Below are 17,076 nucleotides of genomic sequence, written 5' to 3' on the forward strand. Positions count from 1 at the left end.
TATTTATAAATTTATAAATTTCTTATATTGTGTATTTGGTGGCTTTCTTCTTTTTTTCTCAATTAAATTAGTTGTTTGAATACTTTATTGTTTTAAAAAAAACAGTATTTTTAAGTTAATTATATCTACTTATTTATCTATCCTCCACCTCATTGATACCCGCTTTTTTTTTTTTTTACTATTTCCTTTCTTGTGTGTGTGTTGTTGTTTTTTTGGGTTTTGTTTTGTTTTGGTTTGGTTTGTCTTTTGGTTCTTTTCCGAGCTTCTGAGTTGGATATTTAATTCACTACTTTTTATTGTTTTAGTTATATTAATACAGGTTTAAGGCCATTTTCTTCTGATAGCTGCTTTAAAATAAGTTCTATAGATTCTGATACATAGTGTTTTTATTTTTATTGCTTTAAGATTTATTTACTTATTTGACAGAGAGAAAGCACATGAGAGAGTACTAGCAAGGGCAGCAGCAGAGGGAGAGGGAGAAGCTCAGCAGGGAACCCGATGCGGGGCTCCACCCCAGGACCCTGAGATCATGACCTGAGCCAAAGGCAGATGCTTAATCAACTGAGCCACCCAGGTGCCCCAGATACACAGTGTTTTAATTAATTAACTAATTAGATTCTGTAATTTTTCTTTATAATTTCCCTGTTTTTTAATGAAAAGAGCTTTTTAAAAAATTACTGATGAAAGCTTCCTTTTATCATCTGATTTTATTAATTCTGAATTTTATCACATGATAATCATAGAGTATGGTTTGTAATGATTCTGTTTTATGAAACTTATGCTTTTTTGTGACATCATATGCAATCATATTTCATGAGTACTACACAGGTACTTGAGAAAGACTGCTGTTAGGATGTGAAGTTCAATATATATCCATACCATCTACCTCATTGATTCTGTTGGTTAGATTTTCCATATCCTTATTTAATTTTTGTCCATCTTGACCTTTCTTCTACTAAGATTGGTATATGCAAGTGTGCTATTGTTAGTGGTTTTTTTTTTTTTCTCTTGCAATCCAGTTCTTTTTGCCTTCTAAGAGTGGCTATTGCTATAACATCATTGCTAACTCTGACTTTTATTTTAAAATATGTGCTTCTTGGGGCACCTGGGTGGCTCAGTTATTAAGCATCTGCCTTCAGTTCAGGTCCTGATCCCAGGGTCCTGGGCTTGAGTCCCACGTTGGGCTCCCTGCTCAGTGGAAAGCCTGCTTCTCCCTCTCCCACTCACCCTGCTTGTGTTCCCTTTCTTGCCATGTCTCTCTCTGTCAAATAAATAAATAAATAAAATATTCATTTTAAAAAAAGATTTAAAATATGTGCTTCTTGGGGCACCAGGGTGGGTCAGTCAGTGAGGCATCCAACTTCTGGTTTCAGCTCAGGTCATGACCTCATGATCATGGGACTGAACCCTGCATTGGGCTCTGTGCTCTGCATGGAGTCGGCTTCAGATTCTCTCACGCTCTCCCCTGCTTTCTCTCTTTCTGTTTCACAAATAAATAAATAAAATCTTAAAAAGTAAATATGTGCTTCCTGGGGTGCCTGGGTGGCTCATTCAGTTGAGTCTGACTCTTGATTTCAGCTCAGGTCATGATCTCAGGGTTGTGAGATCAAGCCCCACATTGGGCTCCCTGTTGGACATGGAGCCTGCTTAAGACTCTCTCTTTCCCTCTCCCTCTGCCCCTCAGCCCCCTCTCTCTTCACTCTAAAAAAATTATATATGTATATAAAAAATATATATATATAATATGAATGCAAATAAACATATACATATGCTTCTCCATATAGTGCTTTTTTTTGACTTGCATTCTACTTTCTTTGCTCTCAAGATCACAGAACTTGCTTTTGTTTCTATCTTTCCATCTCTTTGTTTTCTGACATTCTTTTATATACAGAATACAGTTGATTCTTGTTTTATTAGACAGATTGGAAACCTTTCTATTTCACAGATTAACTAAATCCATTCACAGTTACTTATTCCTTTGCATTAAGATTGCTTTGATTAGGGGCACCTGGGTAGCTCAGTGGGTTAAGCCTCTGCCTTCGGCTCAGGTCATGATCTCACCGTCCTGGGATCGAGCCCCACATCGGGCTCCCTGCTCAGCGGGGAGCCTGTTTCCCCCTCCCCAACCCCATCCCCCTCCTGCCTCTCTGCCTACTTGTGATCTCTGTCAAATAGATTTTTTAAAAATCTTTTAAAAAATTGTTTTGTGTATAATTAGTTGATATACCTCTCTACATGATGTGTTTTCTTTGCTCTATTATTTTTAAATATTCTCTTGATATTTAGGAAACTTTGTATTATTATTCTACAGCTTATTTTTGGAATTCTCTGTTTTCTTTTTTTTTAATTTTTTATTTCTTTTCAGCGTAACAGTATTCATTGTTTTTGCATGGAATTCTCTGTTTTCTAATGGTAGCTGCCTTTCACTTTCCTGATTTGTCCATTTGTATTCATATCCACTGATTCCCATCTGTTGTCTAGACAGTGAGTTCATTTTGCTTTTTCTTTCTCTTTTCCTTCTTCTATTTTAGTTGCTTAAATTTTTACTTAGAATATATCATATATATATATATATATATATATATATATATAACTATTTTATCCTCTTTTCCAACTTTGTTTTTATCTTAGATTTATTTATTTATTTATTTATTTATTTTTAAGGTAGGCTCCATGCCCAACATGGGGCTTGAACTCACAACCCAAAGATCAAGTGGCACATGCTGTACCAGCTGAGCCAGCCAGACACCCAGTTGATCTTAGATTTAAATTAATTGTATTACATGCTCACCATCAGCCCTTTAGCTAAAGATTTCACAATCATCTTTTAGTTGAAGGTCATCCTCTCATAGACTCCTCAGGAAAGGCTGATAAGTTCCATATTTCCCAAGCTTTTCCAAGTTCAAAAAATTTTTTCTATATTTGTAATACCTACAGGATAACGTAGTGAGTTGAATAGTGTTCCACAAAAAGAGATGCTTAAGTCCTAACCTCAGGGACCTGTGAATATCAATTTAATTATGAAGGGAGTCTTTGCAGATATAATTAAAGATCTTGGGATGATACTATTCTGGATTTCGGATAGGCCATAAATTCAATGACTAGTGCCCTTATGGAGGAAAGAAGGTGAAATTTCAAACACAGAGGTATATCAGGGAATGCCTTATGAAGAAAAAGATAAAGATCGGAGTTACACAGCCTCTAGGCAAGGAATGCCATAATTGCTAGCAGCCACCAGCAGCTAAGAGACAGGCATAGAACAGATTATCCCTCAGAGCCACCAGAAGAAACCAATGCTGCCAGCACCTCGATTTTAGATTTCTGACCTCCAGAACGCAGAACGAATAAATGTCCATTTGTTTTAAGCTACCAAGTTTCTGGTAATTCATTATGATAACCCTAGGAAGCCAACGCAGACAGCTTAGCTACTTATAAAATATTTAGTTCATGCTTTCTTTCCTAAAGCTACTTTTCTTTTCAAAAAGGGCTGCTCCGAGCCATCAGAAGAAATGAAATCTTGCCATTTGCGATGACGTGGGTGGAACTAGAGGGTATTATGCTGAGCGAAATAAGTCAATCAGAAAAAGACAATTATCATATGATCTCCCTGATATGAGGAAATTGAGAGGCAACGTGGGGGGTTTGGGGGGTAAGAAAGGAATAAATGAAACAAGATGGGATCGGGAGGAAGACAAACCATAAGAGACTCTTACTCTCACAAAACAAACTGAGGGTTGCTGGGGGGAGGGGAGGGAGAGGGTGGTGGGGTTATGGACATTGGGGAGGGTATGTGCTATGGTGAGTGCTGGGAAGTGTGTAAACCTGGTGATTCACAGACCTGCACCTCTGGGGCCAATAATACATTATACGTTAATAAAAAAATAAAACAAATTTTAAAAAAGGGGCTGCTCCACAGTTGCCCCACTTTGCGTGTGAACTTCGAAAAGTCTGAAGGTTGGAAGCTGTCTAATTCTCTAGGCCTTGAAAGACAGTTGGTCCTTTTGCCTGGAGTCTTGGAGAATTTCTCTTTAAAGTTTAACCATTTCTCTATCATATGTCTCAGAATCGATCTTTGTGTGTCAATTTTCTCAAGTAGGTGTGGGCTCTTTAAATAGCAGATTCAGATTGTTTCTTTTTTGGAAATGTTTTCTTAGATTATAGGTTGTTACTTTTTTTTTTTTTTTAAGTAGACTCCAAGCCCAGTGTGGAGCCCAATATGAGGCTTGAACTCATGACCATGAGATGAAGACCTGAGCTGATATGAAGAGTCAGACACTTAACTGACTGAGCTACCAGGTGCCCCAGTTTATAGATTTATCAGTTCTGGTCTATTGTTTTGACTTGCTTCTTCTTTATAAGAATTTTGAAACTTCTTTATCCACTTCCATTTTAGCCATTTATTCTCCTTTGTTTTGATTGTTTTCCTGCCTCTTTTCAATGCTGCTTATTTAATTTTTTATTTGAGACTATTTTCCCTTGGGCACTTAGCCATTTAGTCTTCAATTTGGAGATGATTTTTTATTTTTGTCCAATTCTTTCTTGAATTCAATCAACTCTTTTCTTCTTTTCCTAATTTTGCCTATTTCATTCTTGGCAATTTTGGGCATCCTTTGCCTATTTCAATCTTGCCTAATTCATTCTGATTCAATGTGCTTTTCATATCCCAAATGCTTGGTTGAAAATATTCGGTTTAATTCTGTGTATGGTATCACAATTTTCTTCTGGTTTCGGTTATCTTGGGGGGAAGAATTTTTATCACCTGAAATGTTTTTATCTTCCTTTTCTGTTTCCTATAGTTTTGTGTTGATGAATTCTATGTAATCTATCAGTACAGTTGGCCATTGAGGGTATTTCACAAAATGGCTAATTTGAGGATGCTCTCCTTCGTCAGGGTAGTAAAAGGCAATCTATTTAATGGCTGTCTCTGTGAAGGGAGGAGGATGGAATTGTGATCATTGATTTTGGTTCTTACTTCCAAATTTAAGACTCTAAATTTCCCCCTCTTTCTTCTTCTCCGTACCACCAAGTCTCCAAAGAGGACCCCTTCCTTCCTTTATTTTTTATTAATATTTTTATTTATTTACTTATTTGAGAGAGAGATAGTGAGTGAAAGTGAGCACAGGGGGAGAGTGAGAAGGAGAGAGAAGCAGGCTCCCCACCGAGCGGAGAACCGGATGTCAGGTTTGATCCCAGGACCCGAGATCATGACCTGAGCCCAAGGCAGATGCCTAACCAACTGAACCACCCAGGCGGCACCCCCCTTCCTTCTTTTGAAACTCTCTTCCCGCTTTCCCTTTTCCTTTTTTAAGACAGTTACCTTAAGTCCTGCTCATTTTAAAGTTCTTTCCTTGTGGAGTGTTTTGATCCACTAGAACCCTTCCCCTCTCTCCCATATTTTCATCTTTAAATTTTCCTTCCCTCTCATGATTTTTGGTCAATTTTAGACCCCCTTGCTCCCCTCTTCTTGTATTTTCACAGGTTTTCTGAAGTCTTCCTGTCCCAGTTCTGTTCAAAGCCTTGTGACAGAGCTGGACAGAGAACTCTGGTAAAAATTGGTGTTTATTTTTCTATGCACTGGCAATATGAGCTTTGTAATTACATGATAGGTATGAGATTTGTGTGGCTTTATTTGTTCTTTTTGTTAGTCCATATAGTTTTGGGGCACAGGTATGAGAAGCTCCATATTTAGTTGGCTATGATCAACAACAGTTTTCCTTGGTTTCTTTATTTTTTTATATCCTAGATTCATTTCAGCAATTAAAAAATTTTTTTTCAAGGGCTTCAATGGAATTATGTTAAATCTATAAATTAATGTGGGAAAACTGACTTGGCCGTTAGGCATGTGCTTTGGAAACTTCCAGAATCAAATCCCGCTCTGCCATCTACTATTTGTGTGGCTTGGGGCAAATTGCTTCACCTCTGTGGGACACAACTTCTTCAGTTTTTTTTTTTTAAATAATTATAATTTAAAGATTTTATTTATTTATTTGTCAGAGAGAGAGAGAGAGAGAGTGAGCACAAGTAGGCAGAGAGTCAGGCAGAGGCAGAGAGAAAAGCAGGCTCCCCACTGAGCAAGGAGCCTGGTGCAGGACTCAATACCAGGACCCTGGGATCATTACCTGAGCTGAAGGCAGCGGCTTAATCGACTGAGCTACCCAGGTGTCCCTTCTTCAGTTGTTTAAAAAGAAAAGAGAAAAACCCCTCAGAATATTGTATGATTATGTGTATAAGTTGCTTAACACAGGACCTAGCACATATCATGTATTTTTAGTTGGTCTACACACCCAGGAAAATATCTCTTCTTTTTATTTGAGTCTTCTTATTTCTACCTCAGTACAGCTTTATTATTATCTTCACATTTGTCTTGTACATTCCTTTTAATTTGATTACTAGGTGTTTAAATTTTTTTTTTTTTAAGTTGGCTCCACACCCAGGGTGCAGGTGAACACGGGGCTTGAACTCATGACTCCGAGATCACAATGTAGGCTGAGATCAAGAATCAGCTGCTTAACCAACTGAGCCACCCAGGCACCCCTAGGTGTTTTACATTTTTATTATAATTATTAATGCCATTTTGGGGCAGTGTATTTTCTACCTTCATTCACAAGAAAACTTATTTTTGTCAATTTTGGATTCAACGACCTCATAGAATTCTTATTGCTTCATTATTTTTTCACTGAACTCTGTTTTTTAGGTAAATAAGAATATAATTTGCATGCAATGATAATTTTATCTTTCTCCTGTTGATAACTATACCTCATTCATTTTTATCTCTTCCATCGGCTAGTACCTCCGGCACCATGTTTAACAGTGGCAGTGATGACTGGCGTCTTTGTCTTATTTTTCTAGTGGTTCAATAATGAGTATGATGTTGGCTGATGGCTTGATCTGGATGCTCTTTCTTAGGGCACTGATTGTGTAATGTGACAGTTCTGTTCTTATCATGTTATTTTAGTGATAATGTGTTCTGTTGGATATGCTTTGCTGTTGTCTTATTAAGGACTTGTATATTGATTTTTTTTTTTTTTGTCTTTTGCTTTTGGTGGCTATCTTTGTTAGGTTTAAATATTAGGGCTCATGAATTTCACAAAATAGATGAAGAAATCTATCTTTATTTATGCTTTGGGGTAGTTTATTTTCCACGGGAATTATTTGTTCTTTAAACATTAGAAAGAGGGGGGTGCCTGGGTGGCTCAAGGGGTTGAGCATCTACCTTCAGCTCAGGTCATAATCCCAGGGTCCTGGGATCCAGCCCTGCATCAGGCTCCCTGCTGAGCAAGGAGTCTGCATTTCCCTCTTCCTTTGCCCCTCCCCCTCTGCTCGTGATCTTCTCACTCTCTCTCTCAAATAAAAAATTTTTCGAAAGAGGCTGTCAACACAAGGGTTTGTAAAAATAAGGAAAAAATTACAAATAAAAAAAATTTTGAAAAATTTTAAAATTTTCCTCCCTTTTTCCAAATAGGAGGCTTTTATTGTTTTCTTAATTTTTAGTCAATAATTTTAGTTATTCCACTAGGTGTGTCACTTCTGGGAATTTAAACTACAGACAAACTCCTACATGTGTGGAATGCTAAATACTTACAAAGATATTCACTGCAGTATTATTTATAATAGCAAAAGCCTAATATTAGGACATTAGTTAAATAAATTGGGGTACATCCAGGCAATGGAAGGCCATTCAGCCTTTAGGAAGGACAATGTGCCAGTTGGGAACCAAATCCTAAAATGTACAATGAAAAAAGCAAGGTTCAGGGTTGCATGTCCAGTATGCTATATTTATGTAAAAAATAAAAATATAGGAGCGCCTGGGTGGCTCAGTGGGTTAAAGCCTCTGCCTTCGGCTCAGGTCATGATCCCAAGGTCCTGGGATGGAGCCCTGCATCTGGCTCTCTGCTCAGCGGGGAGCCTGTTTCCCTTCCTCTCTCTCTCTCTCTGCCTGCCTCTCTGCCTACTTGTGATCTCTGTCAAATAAATAAATAAAATCTTTAAAAATAAAAATATAGATACATATACTCACACACACATACACTCCTATATTACCAGAATATCTTTGCAAGGATACACAAGGAGCAGTGGTTTTCTCTAGACAGAAGTGAATGATTAGGGTATTGGTATCTGTGTCCTCTCGTAACTTCTGGTTCTTTCACCTCCTACTCAAAATATGCTAAAATGTTTCTCTCTGTCTGGGTCCAACCTCAGATGGTTAACATAAGAGAAAACACTGTACCGAAATATTATAAAAATCACAGAATCAGGCTCACTGTCTGGTTTCATGTATGTTACCTTTGTGTAATAGTCCTGAGCTACATTTCATGAGATCATGCAAGCTTCTCTGTAGCCTGAAATCTGGACAGCTGTGAAACATAATCCTGGTAAAACAAAGTTAGGCGTTGTAGGAGATAAGACCTGCAAACCGACTGCTTAGAGTAGCTTGAATAACTCAGTTGCTTATTTGGCTAAACATGAGTTAAATGGGCAAATACCAGGCATCTATGGCAGTACGATTTAAGACACTGATGTTAGGCCTTTGTAGTACTTTCCTAGACCTGCCTTAGTAAAATACCACAAACTATGTGGCTTAAAAGAGCAGAAACTGTTTGTCTCATGGTTCTGGAGGCTGAAATCAGGGTGTTGGCGGAGCCATACTCCCTCCAAAACCCATAGGGAAATCTTCCTTGCCTTTTGGCTGCTCCTGGGGATTAGCAGGCAATCTTTGACATTCCTTGGCTTGCAGCTGCATAACTCCCAATTTTGCCTTGGTCATCATATGGCACTTTTCCCTGTGTGCCTCTGTCTTCATATAGCCACCTTCTCATCAAGATACCATACTCCTACCCCAATAGGGCTTCCTCTTACCTTAATTAACCATAACTGCGACCACTCTGTTTCCAAATAAGGTCCCAATCTGAGATACTAGGGGTTAGGATTTCAACATTATCTTTTTTGGAGGGACACAATTCAACCCATAACCACCTTTGGGGAGAAGGTGAGAGAGAATGTAAAAGCCAAAGATGCGGGAACCTACAAACACTGCATTCGGCCTGCCTGGGTCCTATTGGTGAGATTAAGTTATAGCCCCAGCCTTCACCCTAAGAGCACAGTGAAGATGAGTTAGCAAAAACTTCAATCTGGGCTCCAGAGGAATTTACAAATTCAGCCCCATGTAGAGCCCTCCCCACCCCACCCTGCCCTTCCTGGTTCCTGCTTCATTGATGCGCATGCTCTACCTTCAGCCACTGCCCTGCTACCCCTGAGTTAAGAGAAAAAGGGAATGTACTAAGAAAGGTCAAATGACAACCCCACCCTCACACTCCCACCCTCATCAGATCACAGGCTTCACACCAGGAAGACTTGCGTTGGCTTATTGTGCTATTGTGCTCCGCGGGCCCCTCCTGCTGTCCACGTAAGCACCTTTAGCACACTCTGAGAGCTACAAGAGCCCACAGATGGAAATGTTCTTGGAGTAGTCCCAACTGCTCTCAAGTTTCTGTCCAAAGACGTCCTTTTTGAATTCAACACCTGTTGACCACTAAGCCTATTAAGAGTCTGTTCACTAAAGGCCAGTTTTGACTGCTTGGTTCAATCACACCTCCACTGCGAGCCCTTTCTGGGTGTCAGTGGGCAGGATATGGACTTCTGTTTGTTGTCTCAGAATTCATACACCCCCTTTTCTTGCTTTTCTGTGGTACTTTATATTATTAATCCATTTGCATCTAAGTGTTTGAATCTTACTTTCCCAAACGCAGCTTAGAGTATTTCTTCCCTTTTTTCAGTGGCCAAAAAATTTCTAAAAATGCAAAGAGAAGTTATCTTTATTTTTAAACGGGAATAGGTCACAGTAATGCAAAGCGATAACATGTATTTAACACATATACATGTGCAAAACATAGATGCTTATTGCTTTGCATTATGGCAACCTTCTCTTCTCATATGAATGTGTATTGAATTTATACATACACACGCACATATATTTAGAGTAGTTTTTTTTTTTGGTGTGATAACTATGTAAATCGCCCTAGTGATTATCCTGCCAATATTTATTCCCTACTCCATTCTCCCATTGTATATATATTTTTTAGGAACCACTGACCTTTTCTTTAGAGTCTACAGAAATAATTCTTGCCGTGTATATGAAATGATGGCTGGGAAGGATTTTTATTTTTAGCATGACATTTTTGTCAAGGTTGATTGATTTCCTATTACCTGCCTGATTTTTAGAAATGCAAAGGACCAATAATTGTTTTGTTTTTTAAATCAACTACACTTGGAGTTATTGTTCTGTAGACTCCAGGCCCCAGAGAGTGCTTGCCGAATAAGTCTAGTGGACATCACTCTGGGGAAGGCAGAAAGCAAACAATGGTCCTGCCTTCCCCAGCCCTTGGAGCAGCAACTGTGTTCTGGAAAATGGGAAATATAAAGTAGGAGGAAGGTTAGATTTGACTTAAAATTGTCATTTTCTGGTGTGCCCGGGGGGCTCAGTGGGTTAAGCCTCTGCCTTCAGTTCAGGTCATGATTTCAGGGTCCTGGGATCAAGCCCCACATTGGGCTCTCTGTTCAGCAGGGAGCCTGCTTCTGCCTGCCTCTCTGCCTACTTGTGATCTCTCTGTCAAATTAAAAAAGAAAAATTGTCACTTTCCAACTGGGAGAATGTCATTTTTTGACATTGCTTCAGCTGGGGCTTAAATGGGAATGTATAATGTGAGGTATGAAGCACTATCTCCTCAATTTGTAGAAGTCGCCTAATAAAATCTTTCCAAAAAGGAACACGCCCACTCATAAATCAGTGGAGTCGATTTCTATCTATACCCTGCATTCTAGAATTTAGATACCAATGAGAGGCTAACCTAAGTCGTGGTTAACTTGGATTGGTTGGAGGGAACAACTCCATGCTCCCCTTGGTCTAAGAGGTGGAGTTTAGAGGACTGCATGCTTCCTGCTTACTTCCTGCTCATCAGGGCATTTAAAGCACAAATTATTTAATTCCATACTACTATCAGTACTTCGTTTCAAAAGTCCTACACTCCTTGCCTACCACCGCCCCAAGTAGGGTGACGTGAGTGAGTCACTCTCCTGGGAGTGAAGCTCAATAGAGGCCCAAGAAGTCTCAGTAACCAAGATATATAACATTTTAACGCAAATTTTTTAAAAAAATGGTAAAGTAGGCCAGCTGCTAACTGCCTATTTCTGTAAATAAGTCTTTCAGGGGTGGGATTAAGAAGGGAAGAGAGAGGCTGGATCGCGCAAGTGCACAAATGCATTTGAAGTGTTGATATATTTGAAGCTTCGATGTATTGCTTATCATGGATGTTTTTGCATTAATTTTGATTTTTTTACAAAATTAATTTTGACTTTAAAAATATTGCATTAAAATATTTATCTTGACTATTGAAATGTGAGGTTTTTTCCCAAATCCATAAATTTTGCAATTGAGCCAAGTGTCTCTCGCTAGCCTTACCCTAGTATCGGCCCTGTAAAATTACGAGTCAACAAAAACCTATCCACCTTGTTCAACCATGACTCTTACATGTGAGAGAATCGGGCTGCTCCCCTCCCAATCCTCAGCGTAGGGATGCTTTCCGCACCATGCAGTCTCCTTGCGGGACTCCCCGTGGGTTTTAGGATCCTCTCCTCTGGCTTTCCTTGCACATGTACTGAAATACAAATGGCACTTGGATTGGTCCTGCTCTGAACAGCCAGAGTGCCTCGACTGTGTCTGCTTTTGCACTTCGGCTCAAGTTACGAAATGATCTCTTCCTCTGCTCAAAGCTAGCCAGTTCACTGCTCGCCCCTCGCCCACGACGTCCTCCAGAACGCCTCCCACAACTGCGCTGACCCGCAGCGATGTCTTCTCAGTGTTCCGCGTCTCAGTCCGGTGCTCTGGAGTGGGACACAGGGTGACAGGACCAGCCCTAGTCTGGGTCGCCGAGGCCGCGGACCCGCCCCAAGCGCCGACCCGCGAGCTGTCCGGCAGGCCCATCCTTTCACCGGTCATCGTGTGATCTCGTCTGTGCGCTCCGCCGAGGGCTCTGGCGTGAGAAACGGCTCGCGCTGCTTCCAGGTTTTTACGGGAGGATGCTGAAAAGCGCGAAAAAGCTCCCCGCGCGATAGTGCGCAGGCGCAGCGGCCCCCGGGGCTTTCTTCAGCCCGGTCTTGGAGGAGCAGGCTGCGCGCCCAGCGCTCGCCAGCCCGGTGGGGGCGCTGCGGGGAAAGCGTCCGAGGCGGGACGGGGCTCCTTGGAGGGGGTGTCGGGCCCCGGTCGCCGGCCTGGGGGGGCGGGGACCCGTGCGGGCGGAGGGCGGCGGCTGGGATGGGTCTGGGGAGGACGCGTCCCCGGGCGTGCACGCGGGCCGCGGGCCGGATGAGACGGGTGACGCCGGGTGACAGCGGGCGGGGCGGCGGGCGGCGCCGCGTGCACGCCCTCTGCTCGGCCGGGCCGCGAGGGTCCTCGGACTCGGTGCGCGCCGGGCCGGGCGGGCTGAGGCGCGCGGGTCGGACGCGGCGCCATGCAGGGTCCACTCGCTTGGCCGCTGCGGCTGCTCGGGTGGCGAAGCCCGGCCGCCGACACGTGGACCCTGGGCGCCGGCGTCCCGGGGCCCCGACCTCCGCTGACGGGCCTGTGGCCGGCGCGGCCTTGGGGCGCGGGGCCGGGGCTCCTCCGGGGCGCCGGCGCCGCGCGAGACCCGCGTCGCTGGACTAGCGGCTGCCCGGGCGGGGGTCCCCGCGGCCGCAGCGGGGGAGCAGGCCTGGCGCGGCTTCTGGGGCTGTGGGCGCGGTCCCCCGGCGCCAGCAGGTGCGGGGCCCTTGTGGGGCCGGACGTTCCCCGGCTCCGGCGCGCTGGGCTCCGGGGCGGACCGGCAGTCGCAGCCCGGGGCGGGGGCGAGGCCTGGCAGCGCGGGTCGGCGTTGCCTGCGGCCGCGGCGACTCCCGGAGACAACTCGCGGCTACACCCTGCCGCGGCCAGGCGCTCGGAGGCCCAGAAGCTCTTGGGGCTGGCGTACCCGGAGCGCGGGAGGCTGGCAGGTAGGGCTTTCTCCGTCCTCTCCCCCTCGGCGGGTCCGCGCACCTAGCGCGTGGTCCCGGGACACAGTGGGGGCGGCAGGGAGACCCCGGGCCACTTGTGACACAGTGGGGAGGGACGGGCTGGCCCTTTTGTGGGGATCTTTAGCAAGAAGTGCTGAATGGAGCGCTCACCTCTCGGTAGCATTGTCGAGCCTTTCAGGTTGGCTGAGAATCTGTTCTCAGTTGTCTTTTATGTTTGTTTTCTTGGCTTGACACACACAGAAGGGCAACAGTATCTCATTATTGGAATCTTGGGGGCCGTTCTGCTGTGGCATTGCCAGCGTTCTCAGAGTGAGCTGGGCTCCCCCTCCTTCCATTTGAAAATTTATTCTAGCCAAAAATATACCTGTTTTGTATTATGCAGTTATACCACTTCTTATAAACATTAGGTATTAGGCTAAGCGAAATGAGATAAAGACAAATACCGTATGATTTCACTCATGTGGATTTTAAGGAACAGAACAGATGAACGTAGGGGAAGGGAAGGAAAACAAAATAAGAAAAAGAGAAAGGGAGGCAAACTGTTAGAGACTCTTAACTATAGGGAACAAACAGGTTGCGGGAGAGGAGGTGGACGGGGGATTGGGTAACTGTGTGATGGGCATTAGGGAGGAGGGCCCTTGATGTAGTGAGCCCTGGGAACTGTATGCAACTGATGAATCACTGAATTCTACCGCTGAAGCTAATGATACACTATATGTTAACTAAATTGAATTTAAATAAAAAATAAAAACATTATTTGCTTTAGACAAATTTGTTAAACAGTCAAAAATTTTTTGCTATGTGAAGCGAAACAGTGGAAACTTTTCAATTTGTTTCAAGTGCTTTTTGCCTCCCTGAGTGGTAAGCAGGAAGTTACTACCTCTTCAAAGAAAATCAAACACTGGCATGATGAGCAGTTTGTGTACTCCAGAAAATATGAGAAACTGTAGATCATAACCCAACTAAATCATAATTGAGTAATTTTTTTTTTACAGATTTTTATTTGACAGACAGATCACAAGTAGGCAGAGAGGCAGGCAGAGAGAGGAGGAGGAAGCAGGCTCCCTGCTGAGCAGAGAGCCCCATGTGAGGCTCGATCCCAGGACCCTGAGATCATGACCTGAGCCGAAGGCAGAGGCTTTAGCCACTGAGCCACCCAGGCGCCCCATAATTGAGTAATTTTTAAAAGAAATCAAAACGAGGCGCCTGAGTGGCTCAGAGGGTTAAGCCGCAGCCTTTGGCTCAGGTCATGATCTCAGGGTCCTGGGATCCAGCCTGCTCAGCAGGGAGCCTGCTCCCCGCCCTCTCTCTGAGGGCCCCTCTGCCTACTTGTGATATCTCTCTCTCTCTCTCTCAAATAAATAAATAAATAAAACAAAATCTTAAGAAATCAAAACAAATGTTTTTAGAACAGTTTTCAGTAGCTCCTCTTTTAACCATAGTAGGGGAAATGTTTACATGCAAGTTTTTGAGAGTCCCCTAAATCTTCATTTCTTTAATTAATATTTATTGAGCCCACTCAATGTACGGTAGGCCATGAGGTTACATTGGCAAGCAGAAAGAAACATGGTTCCTGTTCCCCTTAGGGCTTCCAGCTTAGTGGGGGAGGAAACATAAGTGAAATAATCCTATGACTAGAGATAAAAGTGCAACCATGATGAGGGCATGGGAAGAGGGCCTGTGAGGTTGTCAGATGCAGCCCTTGAAACAGGTCAGAATCCCACATGCTTTGCTGCAAATCCATTGCTTTCAAAAGAATTTACTAGAGTCATTTGTGTTGTAGTGCAGGTAGAGTAGGAATCTTCTACCTCTGACTGACCTTTGAAGCTTAGGGCGATTCTTGGTATCACAGAGGTATAAAGAGAATTTATTTCGTTGCTCGGTTGGCCGTATGTAGATTTTGATGGAAATAAAGATCTTTTACTTTATTAAAAGAAAATTTTGAGACTAGGTGATCTCACTGGACTATGAGCTGCTTGAGACAGGCGCTGTGTCTAATTCTGTCTAGTTCTTAGCATGTATGCAGCACAGAGCAGGGGCTCAGAGTGCCCGAGTTGAGGGAATAAATAATGGTCCCACCAGGCCCAGATTGAGGCCGAAATTTGGAGACCCTGAGTGCTACAGGGTATGTCTGCCATTCCTATATGCAACTCAAAGTGAGCGCAAGGAAAGCCAGTTTTGTTTTGTTTTTAAAGATTTTATTTATTTGAGAGAGAGATCACAAGTAGGCAGAGAGGCAGACAGAGAGAGAGGGGGAAGCAGGCTCCCTGCTGAGCAGAGAGCATGATGCAGGGCTTGATCCCAGGACCCTGAGATCATGACCTGAGCCAAAGGTAGGCACTTAACCCACTGAGCCACCCAGGCACCCCAAGGAAAGCCAGTTTTGTTTTATTCCTGAAATATCAGGTGCTGAGAAGGTATTTTAGGTATCAGGCTTTGCTGCTGCCCACATGTGCTCAGCACTGTGCATAGCCCAGTCCTACCTTTCTCGTAACCATCATCCCTGTACCTTCTTTCCATTCCAACATGTCCTACCATGCTAGTATGTTGAGAAGACAGTTTTAAATAAAGCAAGAGCTGTACCTCCTTTTATTTTGAGAAGAGCGATTTTGATCTGCCTCATTGAGTAATTTTGAACATGTCATTTGAGAAAGTCCGAGGTTGATACACTAATTTTTTTTAACAGATAATAAATACATATTGTATCTTACCTGGAAATCTGATGAAAAAACCCTTACTAGGATGTATGGAGTCCTAAAAAGCCATTATATGTGATATATTGAAGCCAGTCTGGGTGTTGGCGTTTGTGGGGTTAAAAGGAAGTGGGGCGCCATCTTTAATTTGTAACCTATCATCATAAGAGCAGCCTCAGATGTTGGCACATCTCTTTGAAATTTGGATAAAGAGCTGCGTGTGTGTGTGTGCGTGCGCGTGCACGTGCGTCAAACCAAAAAAAGCTGAGCTGAAGACAAGCAATTCCAGTGTTAATTTGCCAGTTTTTAGGAAAACAAATGCAAAAATCCTTTCTCAACGATTCAGCTATACATTTGATAAACAGTATTTTTATCTGTCTTTAGCAATTTGCTGAGTATGCTGCCTGAAGTCCGGGACCAGAAGACTTTGATCTGAAGTAATTTATATCAGAAACTTTAAAATCAGGGTCTACCATTTGAAATGTTTCCAGATGTGTGTGGAGAAGAGTTTTAGCGTTATTCCCACCCTCCTCCCAAAGGCACTGCAGTCCTCTCACGGGCCCCGTGCTCCCTGCCCCTAGGCTCACTTGGTATAGGAATTCGCAGCCATCTTCCTATAGCCATGGCCCACAAAGTTGCTCTCCCTTGTCTCTCTCTTATCACCTTGGCCAGAGGAGTCTTAAAAGATACAGGAGCTCGCTGGGGAGCCCTGTGGGTGGACTGCTGGGATAAGAAGTAATTTGTCCGAGCCCCTTGCTGCGTCTGGCAGATAGAGGGAGGCTGTGGAGGGCTTTAGCCATCCCACTGAGTTAGGGGCAGGAACACTGCATAAATTGATACCAGGAGTGAGCTGTGGGTCATTGGAGCACTGTGAGGTTATAATGACAATGCCAGCCTGCAGGTACACAGAGGCAGACTGCGTTCCCTACACTTCCCAGGCAGATTCCTGGTTACACGGTGCAAGCAAGGTACACCTCCACCCCTCCACCCACGCTGTTCAGTTGAGGCCTCTGTGGAGAACTGAGGAGGGTGCCTCTCGTTTCAAATACTGATAAGGGCTTGTGTGGTTTGAGATTAGGACTGTTCTTAGAACCCGATGCCCACCAGGAGCTTTTGCTGAATTTTTTTGTTTCATTTCTTTTATGAAGGGACCAGAAAGAACAGAGTGACGAAACCACTGAATGCAGAAAGCAAAGAGAGGGTGAGCAGTGCTTAGAGTGGCTATTTCCTGAAGCCCAAGTCAGGACAGACGCTGTACCAAGGACAGTGCTGCCGGCACAGGGGGCCGAGCCTCTGAAACAGACTGCTCCAGAAAGCTGAGGACGTTTGTTTGCCCTGGAAA

General features: G+C 43.3%; 1 protein-coding gene across 2 annotated transcripts in view; it reads left to right on the forward strand.

Moving 5' to 3' along the window:
• Nucleotides 1-12,338: 12,338 nt before the first annotated feature.
• The window catches only part of ABCB10 (ATP binding cassette subfamily B member 10), a 34,137-nt gene continuing 29,399 nt past the window's right edge, over nt 12,339-17,076 (forward strand). Inside the window, exon 1 of one of the 2 annotated variants that reach the window (XM_032841088.1) lies at nt 12,339-13,020. In XM_032841088.1, the coding sequence (XP_032696979.1) occupies nt 12,504-13,020 (517 nt within the window). In that variant the 5' untranslated portion in view covers nt 12,339-12,503. The remainder of the gene's footprint in view (nt 13,021-17,076) is intronic. The other variant, XM_032841086.1, reaches the window with a different exon arrangement.

Source organism: Lontra canadensis, unplaced genomic scaffold, assembly GCF_010015895.1.
Source record: "Lontra canadensis isolate GAN:19392208 unplaced genomic scaffold, GSC_riverotter_1.0 scaffold120, whole genome shotgun sequence".
Classification (NCBI taxonomy): Eukaryota; Metazoa; Chordata; class Mammalia; order Carnivora; family Mustelidae; genus Lontra; species Lontra canadensis.